The 12038-nt window shown below is 43.0% G+C and overlaps 1 protein-coding gene across 1 annotated transcript in view; it reads right to left on the reverse strand.

Moving 5' to 3' along the window:
* Positions 1 to 10689, reverse strand: part of SRD5A2 (steroid 5 alpha-reductase 2) — a 28939-nt gene extending 18250 nt beyond the window's left edge. The window contains exon 1 of the mRNA XM_061990551.1: positions 10318 to 10689. Within this exon, the coding sequence (XP_061846535.1) occupies positions 10318 to 10601 (284 nt within the window). The 5' untranslated portion in view covers positions 10602 to 10689. The remainder of the gene's footprint in view (positions 1 to 10317) is intronic.
* Between the last annotated feature and the right edge of the window lie 1349 nt (positions 10690 to 12038).

Genomic DNA, 12038 nt, shown 5'->3' on the forward strand with positions numbered 1-12038 from the left:
CTGGACCTTAACCGGCAATTAAGCCCTTTGGCAATCCTCAGGTCTTTGGTACTTTAGGCTAATCGTGGTCTTTTGTTCCCTGATGGGCCTAAACCACAACAGGACCACACCATCCATCCAATGCATATTTTCATGTGCATCTCTGGAAGGAGACCTTGCTACTGTGACCAACTTGCTTTGAGTAGCCCAGATAGCTTATTCAGAGCAGTTTTTAGCCTTCCTGCCTCACACCAAATAACATACTCAAGTGGACTTGGCTTTCTAGGAAAGCCAACCAGTCCATCCTTACCAGTACATCGAAGTTCTGCAGGTCATCAATTCCTGCCTGGGAAGTGATCTGCTCCTTAACATCTCTGACAGGCAAACCCTTTTTCTCTAGTAGACAACACATCAATTTGCAGACAACCTTGATACAGTGACATTTTCCAAAGGTGTTTCTGGGAAGCCATCTCCCAGCATGGAAAGTGTAGGATTAACTTGGTGAACTCTAGTGCCATTATAAACAAAACAGTATCTTGTATAAAGCAAAAGTGAGTATTGCTACTCTGTTACATGTTTATAAAGGGTAATTAGGAAGGAGGTCAACCCAACTTCTTTCAAATGTGATCTTTTTTCATTGTCACTGCAGGTCACATTTTGATGCACCTTTCTAGGAATGGCAAAACTTTCTGCCCATCCTTAATACAGTAGCAACTGATGTTTCAAAAGTTTACAGCTGGATAGAATTTAGCTACATCTTAGAATGAATTTGGATCTATAGAAAAATATATCCATTTTTCTTCTTATTAGTTGACTTTTCCCATCTTCCTGTGCCAAATATTTTACCCCAGTTTTAGTGCTAATTTTTTTTTACAACATAATTTCATTGCTATTGTGTCTATGAAATGTTCCAGAAATAATTACAATGTCAGCTGAGTGGCCAGCAAAGATTAACACAGCTCATATGTTCAAATGGGTGTAGATGTACATGAATTTAAATATTTGATCAAATTCAGTATGGATTGCTCTACTGATCAATCCATCTGCCACATTTAAGTCAATGTCTAGAGGAAGGGGACATTTCAAAGCATGTAACCTAAGAATAGTCTCTTAATTTATAAAGTTTACCATAACTCTTCATTACTTCAATTTTTAAAGAAATACTAAGTATATAACTTAAACTAAAGGAAACAAGTGCAGTCTGTCGGATGGACATTTACTTATAATCATACTACTAAGAGGTTATTTCATACATTTTCTTAACTGAACTCCCCAAAACTGGGAAATAACCTTTTGAGTACACAAAAGTTCTCGTGAAAATTTGCCCTTTTGTCAAACTATAATTATTGACTCAGTAAAAAAGTGCTACCTTCCCCCATAATGGCTGACTCTCTTATGATAAAAAATAAATCAAAGAAATAGACTTGTGAACCTTGAAATACCAAGATCCATAATGAATTTCCCACTGCACATATGGAATGAATGTTGACACTTTCCCCTTGCTTAAAAGAGTAGTCCCAATAAAAGAATACTGCAGACATCCCATGATTAAAAAAAGTAATTTCCTTGTTTGGTAAAAGCATTATTATTTTTAAGTAAAAACATCTACTGACATTCCTGTATATAATTTAATCTTTTTTCTCTCTTAGTATAGCCCTTATAACACCGTTTTTCCAATATCAATGGCAAGAGTGTGGTAATGCAAATCCAGATCTCGACATCTGCATCAGTCTCATTAAAGTTTTGTCGAGCTTGGTGCTCAGAATGTATCTTCCAATAAGGCTTTAAACTCCCAGGATAACACAGGTTTTAACTTCCTGACTGGGCTCAAACCTCACCTAGGTGAGATCAAAGGAGCCGACTTGTGCCCTGGTGACAGACCCATGGCTGAGACTTCAGGTCTCTGCCCCAGGACTTGCAATTGAACAGCTCTTTGAAGACTAGCTGGAGCCAAGCACCCACCAAGCCTTTGTGTATTTATCAGTGACAGGCAAATAGGAGTGACAGAGAAGTTTCAGAACAAATACAAATAGTCCTTTACCTATGGTCCTGATCCATGTAGCAGAGATGGAGCAAAGAGAAAAAATCTGTGACCTGCTCTATGTACTATACTTCCCTTTACTTCTGGAGGACAGAATAGACATTCCATGTCTGAAGCTCAGGTCAGAGGACTGATTGCAAGATCACAAACATTATATGGAACCATAAATTGTAATACTGTGCAGCATACAGGCATATAAAATCTCCTTGAACAACTAGATTAGGGAATTACATCCTTCAGTGGCATAGAAGGGTACGACAGTGAATGAAGAGCAGGAACATGGCACACTAATACCTACCTGTGAAGAAAATCTGGAGTATAAATACAAAAAAAATCATAAATAACTGTAAAGCTGCCTGGTAATGACAAAATAGCACAAACTAGTTGTTATCACACAGAAATACACTGTTAGCAGACATGTCATCTTGAAAAGAAGTGAAAAAAGATAAATATATAAGTTACCTCTGCAGAAATGTTTCCAGTCCAAGAGAGAAAAGAAAAAATTATGTTGGTGTACTTTGATCTGGGAAAAAACTATATGTTTCTCTGATATTAGCCCCCTTTCCACTAGGAAAGGAATGCATATATAAGATTATTTCTGCTAACAGTTAGGAAGGCAATTAACTGGTATTCTTTTCTGAGAGTATAATTAGAAAGGTGTTGAATAATGCTAGAGGAGACAGACTACAAAGTACTCCAAACCAGCACTAGCTACATGAACATTTTATATTTCTGTGGCAAATCATACACAGAGATATTTTTGTTGACTATTCATACATTAATTTGAGGAACCTGGGTGAAAATAACAAGGAATCCAGTATTTTCACTGAACAGAATAAACTAGACATTAGCATTACTGAAACTCACTGGGACAAATCACAAAAAGTTAAGCTCATTGATTGGCGAGCAAGGAGTGCATCAAAGAGGCAGAGTGAATGGCCAGCCTCTGTTAGGAGCATCCCACCAGGCCTAGAGTTACTGCGAAGCCCAAACTGCAGCAAAAAGGATGCAAATGCACTGCTGTGTAATGCTGTGTAGCTGGCAAACGCCAAAAGGGATCTGGTCATGGCCTATCACAAAACATCAAGGTGAAGCAAAAGAGAGATTAGGATTTGTTACTGGTCAAATATCTGCACGTTGTGTATTGGGAGATTAGTGACAGAGGTTTCATGAGGTCAAAAATAAAAATGTCTTTAGTTATTGACCCAATGATGATGACTTTCTAAGAGAAAAGGATAAAATATTTCTACAGGAAAAAAAAAATCTGCCTTGAATCAGATGGCTATTAATATGGACTGACTATATTCACTAGTAGCAAGGAGAGTATAATTTAGGAATACATGGATACACTTCAAATTTAACCTAATCTCTCTCTTTATCCACTTCATGTTTTCAAAAAATTACATCTAAAAATTATGAGCAAATTAATTTATAAATGGCTTACTCATTTGGGGCCTGCATCCATCTGCATTTCTCTGGAGGCTTGAGCTACTTTTCTAATTGATTACAAGTAGGCACACCTACATGAAAAAATGACCAGCATGTCTAGGTAAATGCTGCACCTGCCTGACCAACCAGGCAGTACAGGTAGGCTTAAAAAGAGACTACAAGAGCCACATTCTGCAGAGCCCAGGGAGAGTGAAAGTCTTTTTTTTTCTCAGCCCAACTTAGCTTCTGAGAGAGAGGAACTGGCCAAAAGTAGTGTAAAAATCTTACACATGGATATTGTTTTCAAATGCTCCCAGTTTCTCATTCTTGTGCCATGAAAGCTTGCTTTTCCTGATCTTTTCAGAAGGATGTCGATTTTTTGAAAACCCAAGTACAGACATCCCAAATGGGTCACATGCAACCAAAGGGGTTTGGGAATCCAGCTGTGTCTGAAAAAGTAGCCCACTTAATGTCTGCCAGATCAACCTGAGCGCACTTCAGAAATGAAACTAGCATTTTTTGGATATATACTAGCAGAATAAATGCTTGTGGATTTGGTTGGAAACACACTTACATGAGAAGAAAATAAATAACTAATTCTAGGTGGTGTTTGAAACTGAAAAGCCTCTTTAAAGTACTGGTGCCTCAACCATGATGTACAGCAGAATAGGACGTAAATACAGCACTGTGTCTTTTGCATTAGTATCTTCAGGATTGGTTTTGTAGGTCAGTGAGATGAGGCCTTCTCACCCTGCCACCATGCATGGTGGCATCTCCTCTACTCCCTCACCATTCTATCTTTCTCAGTTCTAACAGAAATACAGCATTATGGATTATATGGAATTTTGCTGTGGTAGCATCCTCTTGTTGCAGATACACGGATATTTTAGCTAAAAACATCACAATAACTAGTTAAGCACTTGGTAAGCACTTGGTAATACTTTAATCAATTAGCTAAGCACTTGCAAATAGTTCGATTACCTATTAAGTAAGTGTTCACTTGAATCACATAAGGACCAAACTTACATACTACATCTGACAAGGACTTGTTAAGACAAGACCCTGAGACCTGTTAAGACAAGACCCTGGTATATGTATTTGTTAGGTTACCTTAGTTGTTAGTAAAACAAAGAGACTGATATAATTTTTTAGCCAATCTCTGTGATATTGGAAAATTTATAATAGTTAGGAACCAATCAAGGAAAAGGGCAAATTACGAGATGGACATTTTATGCATGCTTTTGTTGGCAAATGTAGTTCTTTGTTTGAAGTACATAAAAACCTTGAAAATTATAACTAACAATGAAGCACCTTTGGAGGAGCTTCCCAGCACTGCATAATAAAGAAATGCCTGCTTATCTGCATTCCTGTGTAAATAAGTTTTTCTGTCAACACTCTCATCATCTTATGTTTTGTTTCCCACCTTTGTTTTTTGAAGCTGGACTGCAAAATGGAAATGTATCAATCAGGCTTCTCCTCAACACTGAAGGGCTTCAGTTGGCATTCTCACTGTATTCCCTAACCAGCAGAGCCCCTCTAGTAGGAAAGGCTGTATTACAATCTACATTTCAAAGCAAAACAACTAATAAGTCACTTATCACAAGAAGCATTCCTGTACATCCATCTTGTGCCATTCATCATTTTCAGCTCATGGCCAGCTTTTCACAGAGACTACATATACAGGTGTTAGACTTGGCATTCCTCTCTTCCTCCTTTCCTCTCCTTCCCGTTCCACCATTTTTGGAGGTCCTACCATCAGAAGCCCTACCATCACAGGCCCTACCTTATGAAAGTGAAGAAGCTACGAGCTTACCTAGAACAGACGTGACAAATTCGGATTGTTACAGGGTGTTTGCCTTAGCACCATAGAGCATTTGGATTTGATTACATCCACACCATGCTGTGGTAATCAAGGGCACATTGAGACAGGAAGAGCTGGCCAACTAAGGACAGCAGACAAAGATGCAGGATGGACCCTAGAGATTCCTCCCTTTTCCTCCCCTCAGCAGCAACAACGGCAACAGCAGCAACCTGCCTTCAGCCATTCCCGAAAGCCTCAGGGAACACACCACCATGTGCTTGCCACAAAGAGAGCAGCTGCTGCCTAGTGGTGGCAAGGACGGGGAGCACACTGCTCTGCTACTATGCCAGCTCACCGCAGGCTCACCAAGGACCGATGCTCCTGGGTCAAGGCAGGAAGGTCTCCTGGCTCCATCCACCTCTCTCTTGCATTCTCTCAGACAGCAAGTCTTTGACTGCACCAGGGGAGGGTTGGCTCTCTGGCCAACAGTTAGTACCCAGATGACTGTTTCCCTTCTCTTTCAGCAGTGGGCCGGATGGGAGCAGACCAGCTGCCAGATCTGGCTCAAGGGGAGTTTTCAGGTTAGAATGGTCCTTACAACACTCCAGCCTATTCCTCAATGGTCTGACAATAAATAGCTGTCATGTAGCACACATTCTAGACAACTGGTGAAGGTCACTGTGGGTAGGACAGCATTACTGAGCACTCAGCCCATACAAAAAAGTTACTTTGAAATCAAAGAAATACAGACATACAGATAAAAGCCATTTCTAAAGAGTGGCAGATTGTAATCTGCATTACAATTGTGGTTACACCAGCTTCAGGGTGCCCAAAGTAGCCTGGAAACAAAGGGCTTCCTAGTGTGAATCCAAAACAAAAATCGCTCTTCTGATCTGTAAGCATGGGAGTAGCACATGGGAACTGTAAGGTGATGTTTTCTCCAGATATGGTACTACAATTCTGATGGTGTATTCTACAAACAACATTGATGTCTTCATTTTAAAAGAGATATAAGAAAAGAGGAAAAAAGATATAGAAATTATCCCAGGGCTGACAGAATAAAATATCTTGCATTGAGGGTTTTCAGCTACGGTTCACTGACATTATAAATCTGGTTTAGGATACCTCAGATCAAATTAAAATACGTTGCAGCTGCTTGACACCACATCCAAAAGCAGGACAAATTACTTTTTCTTCTTTAAATCTGTTCCTAAATTTATGAAAAGGTAATTTTATCCTACCAACTTCATTCTGGATGAAGTATTGCGTGTCTGCACCACTCTCTGTGTCAGATGAAGGAATGTCTGTTATCTGTAGCTGGCACACACCCACTATAAAATCATAAATTTGTCATAAATACTTTATCATGTGCAGTAGCCAATCTGTCAGAAATACGATCATGTCCTCCTGTACTACCTGGATCACACTGGTGCAGATGGAGGACTTGACAGGTCTGCAACAAGCAAACTGAAAAATGATCTGATTACTCTATAAGTGATAACACAGCAAGAAAATACTAAAGGATACTAAGGAGGGCTTTAAATTAGCACAGAACAAGAAAGAGCAAGCACCATTGGGAGAAAATCAAGGCTAGTCAAATTCAAGCAAAACATTTAAAACATCTTGTTCAAGTGTTAGTTAAAGAGTTCAGAAAACTATGCTACCAAAGAAAAATGGATTTTCCACAGAGAACGATGGATTCCTCATCTTCTGGGGTCATCAGGTCAAGAGTTGAAGTTACTCCAAAATACATGCTTCAGTCATGTGGGGCAGCACAGCTGGTCATAACATACAGGAAGGTAGAATAGCTAGCATAGTGTTGCTTTAAAAAGCCATGTTTCTCTGTTATGGACTATAATGTCCCTCTGGACACATGTCTAATCAAAATTTCCCTTCTGTATGCACGTTTGGTATGAGATGAGACAAAATTAGGAATGAGAAAACCTTCCCTGTGGAGAGAAAGAAGTCACTAAATCATGCATCAATACACGAAGAAACTTTTCTCTGTTTCACACAAATATAAAGAACTGCTTAAATACAGATGTCATCAGCAGCTGCAAAACTAGGAGTAGATTACCAAAAAAGAATTAAAAGTGGAACAGCTTTATTTACATCAAAGTTTGAAAGTCAGAAAAACTGGAGTAGGCTGCAGCCATCATGTAAATGTATTATTGATCAATTGTCTTTTACTCATTCTACTTGCAGTCAAGCTTAATCACAAAAGTACTTAAAACTGTTGTTACTATTTCCAGTAAAGATTATAAACAAAAAATACCAGGATAAAGTCTCGCTGTTATATCAAAACACTGAATCTCTTTACAAATACTATAGTGCTGATGAAAAGCCCTAACCCAGTGTGACCAGTACCACCTGCTCCTAACCCCTGGTAATATGGTTATCATAACCAGTGCAAATAACCAGAATGTACAAGGCAAACAACCATAATGCAGAAGTGTGTTGATTGCCTATCGCCACCTCCTACCCCACCCCACCTCCTTCTACCCTTTTTTCAGCACTGTGATGAGACAGTTTGCCCACCAGCATTGTCACCAGGATGGAGTGGTGCCCGTTATGGAACAGGGAAGTGTAATAGCCTCTGAGATTCTGCCTTGTAAAGCCCAGAAACTGCAAGTGGACTTTGTCTGCAAACTGCTGCTGCATGGGAAACCCCATGATCCCACAGTGATTAGGGATGCCACCACCATCCCCGTCTTCTTTTTCCAAGGGCTGAGGGAGCAACTCATTTTCTTTTCGGTAAAGTCTGAGTCTAGATTACAATTATTGTATCACATGCTGATTATTAAGAACTTGACTTGATCTGCAGAGGGTCTAGGTGATTATAAAAATCTAGGTTATTAAAATTCTAGATAATAAGAAAGCTCATTTAACTGTAAGGTATGCCCATTGCTAAAAATTTTGTGTAACAATAAGCTTTACCAGAAATTGTAGCTAACAAGCTATACCGATTGTTAATATTTTTATACAATAATAAAGCTCTAATTATAACCAAAACTCTGTGGCCATTGATCATTCTAGCAAGGATTCCTCAAAAAAAACATGCCTGGCCCCACAGCATCAGGTGACACCCAGAAAAACTCCTAACTTGTGATTTCTGCTGCTCTTTTACATATCAATAGAGCACTAACATTTGATGCAACATTTGAAATGTTCATTGATTCAGAAGACTCTCTGAATGGCTTGCATGAGAAGAGGCTGTGCACTGTAAGAATAACACTGGAGTAACACGCAGTATCAGAAACAAAATTGCTTGTTATACAGACTTGCTGGTTAAAATGAGGGTTTTTATTTTTACAAGAAAGAAAGTACACTCCAGACACAGATGAGAAGACCTCCAAAGTATTTGTGAAAGAAAATGAATGAAAACACAGTGCTTCTGCCTATGATGTTGAAAAAGAAGCCTATGACTCAAAAGATGGATGCTTTATCAGTAGGGTAACATCTCTTTCAGTTGTCTAGTGGTGCTCACTGACTTCTGTGTTTCTGAAATGATCAGAAATTCTTGAGAACAGCAGAAAGTATTAAACTAAATTTAGTGTAACCACATGTGTTTAATATAACTAGCTTTCTGGGAGCCCACTGGCTTATCAGTAGTGCTCTCCAGCTGACTTAGCGCAGCAAAGAGAATGTTAACAATAATGAATATATCTCTAATATAGTGCTTTAGTGCTTTAAACTGCTGTTTTAAACTTATCTACAACAATCTGGAGGTTTTATCCCTAAATTGTCTGTAGAGATAGAGCAGTTGTCTTTTCAACATAGTGATTTTGGTTGAGTTGCAAATAATAATTTCTGGTCGATTATTACATGAATGTTTTATATTTTTTGGAAGTAAAATAAGAAATAGGAATTGGGGTTAAAAAAAAGGCAAACCAAGTCAGAAAGAGTCTTGCCTCAGAAGTTACGTGGCTGTTCACATGTACTTGCCATTTGCGAAAAGCCCTTTTTTTTTCATGAACAGAGAACTAAAATTCAAACTCCTAATGAAAGAACTCCATAGAAAATGGAAGTGGAGCAGACGATAAAATGCATTCAACTCAATATGCCACAGATACATTCTGGTGATGTACACCACCGACTTAAGAACCAGGTGACAACTGTAGATTAAACTCCAAAGTTATCACCAACAGTGTGTCAAAATGCTACTTTTTTTTTCAGCTCCTAATTGTAAATATATAATTAATTAGAGTTACAGCATCATTGACATCTGATATGACAAAGTATCTGAAAAGAAAAAAAAAAAAAACAAAAAAAGAGAAGATGGTATTTTGGTAGTGAGGTAGGAATGATGAATTGAGCATTCAGGACCAACTTCAGTGTTGCAGTATGGAAAGCCTGCAGTGACTTATGTTTCCTCCTGTGCTGCGAGCACAGCAAGGCGGCTCGCTCACTCCTTGCCCGCGCAGTGCCACGGAGGTTTCGCGTCCGGGCCATCCTCACGCGTGTGCTCATGGTTTACCCATTTGCCACCCGGCGCTGCTCCCGGCGCTGCAATATTGCGCTTCTCCTGCCCGCAACAAGCGCTTCGCATGCTCCTTTACATAATATTTGGATTAGTTTCGTCCAAAAATTTTGCTCCAGTTTAGCCAAACCTCTGGTTTGGTTAGGTTTGTTTTGTTTCTAAGATAAAAACCCAAACCATACGTCCTCTTCCCTGCTTCAAACACCCAAGTACCACCTGTTCCTTCCCCCGGCGGCCGGGACGGGGGAGAGATGCCGACCCGACCTGCCCCTACGTTTCGAGCAGAGCTCAGGGGCTTCCTGCTGCTGGTGATCACTCGAAGGACTGCGTCTGACACGGGAGGGAGCGATGCTGCAACCAAGACCTACCCCAGCCCCACCCGGCCCCGGTGCGCGCGTCTTCGCAGTTCCCCGCGGTTTGCCGTCTCCTCCGCGTCCCGGGAGGAGGCTGCAGCTCTGGGCAGTCGCCTCTGCCCCGCCCGTCCCCCGAGCGCCACGGACCGGCGGCGAGGCGGACCCGGACAGCGCGGCGGGCGGGCGGCGGAGCGGGGAGGCGCGGGAACGCGGGAGCCCTGCCCGGCGGCGGTACCTGTAGAAGTAGTGCCAGCAGAAGAGGCAGCAGAGAAGGCGGCAGCCGAGCGGCTCGAGGCGGGGCGGGCTGCGCAGCGCCAGCAACAGCGCGGGCACCAGGAAGGAGGGCAGCTCCTGCAGGAACCAGGCGCAGCGCGCCGGCAGCCGGCCCCGCGCCCTGCACGGCCGTTCCTCGTGCTTCCCGTAGCGGGACGGCACTCGGAGGTACAACGAGAGCTGCAGCAGCGCCAGGGCGCCCAGCAGCGAGGTGAGCGCCCGCACCAGGCTGGGGAAGCACTCCATGCTGGGGGGCAGGCGGCCGGGACGTCGGGCAGCGCAGGGCACCGAGGCGAACGGCCCTCGGGACAGCGCCAGCCTTATTAGGGCCGCGGCGATCACCCCGCCCCGCCGCGCTACCTCCCATCGCCCGGGCTCATCAGAGGGCGCAGCCCCCCTTGCCGGCGCGGGCGATGCGCCCCAGCCCGCCCCGAGGGGACCTGGCCCCTGCGGGACCCACGCTAGCCCCTCCCGCCGTCCCGCAGTGGCCCCTCCTCCGGGGGCGGCCCGGGAGATGTGGCGCGAGGCGGTCGCTGAGGGCCGGCGGGCAGAGAGGGCAACGGGTGAGGCGGCCCGAAGGTGTGGGGATGCGATCCCCGGCAGCAGGCAACTTCCCCTCCGCCCTGGGGAGGTGTTGCGTTGCGAGGCGAGGCTCATCGAGGCCCGGCAGTATCACCCTGTGTGCCTTCTGGCTCACCGGATACGGGGCTGCTTGCAGGCACCGGAACGATGCCTCAACCTGCGGTGCATTGTTGAGTGCCACGCCTTGTCTCGGCTGGGGACGGGAGATGCGTCGGCTTCTGGTAGCACAGAGTGCCACTCCGTCTGCATACAAGGTGGAGAATAAAGGCAGAGAGATGCAGAAGGACAATCAAAATTCATAGAATCATAGAAGCATTTCGGTTGGAAAAGACCATTAAGATCATTGGGTCCGACCAGTAACCTAACACTGCCAAGCCCATCACTAAACTGTGTCCCTCAGCACCTCACCTGTACGTCTTTGGAATATCTCCAGGGATGGTGGCTCCACCACCACCCTGGGGCTGCTCTTTCCAATGCTTAGCAACTCTCCTGGAGAAAAAGTTCTTCCCAATCTCCAATCTAAGCCTCTCAATCCAAGCCTCCCCTGGCACAACTTGACATAGATGGTTGGACTAGGGAAATCTAGTCCAAAACCTATGAGTCTGGCAACTCCAACTCATGTTTGACATAACCAGACCACACTTAAACTTTTTAAAGTGCTCCAAGTTTTAGTGAAGATGGTCCTAACATAAATGCTATCTTTGGAGTAGGCTCCAAAACCTTTCAGTATCAACCATACAAAGCAATTTAGACAGCACTTTACCTAAAGTGACAGTCCAAAACTTTGGCTTTTCTTTGTCTCTTTCCAAAGAGGTCTTCATTCGTTAAGGATTAATTCATTAAGGGTGTTAATTACTGCAGGAGGGCTAATGGAACATTATACTCTGTACTGTTACTGGCCATTACAGTGTGTCACCTCAAGGCCATGAGTTACAGTTGCATCTCTGTAACTTTGCAGCTCCACTGAGAAAGCAGTCAGATCCAGCTCTGCGGTGGATTGGACAGCACACAAAATGCTCTTATCTAACAGAGCTGGTAATTGCTTTTTATTCAAGGCCTTAGTGGTGAATGCGCTAACCCAAGATGTAGGAGGCTTGGGTT

Source organism: Colius striatus, chromosome 2 (assembly GCF_028858725.1).
Source record: "Colius striatus isolate bColStr4 chromosome 2, bColStr4.1.hap1, whole genome shotgun sequence".
Lineage (NCBI taxonomy): Eukaryota > Metazoa > Chordata > Aves > Coliiformes > Coliidae > Colius > Colius striatus.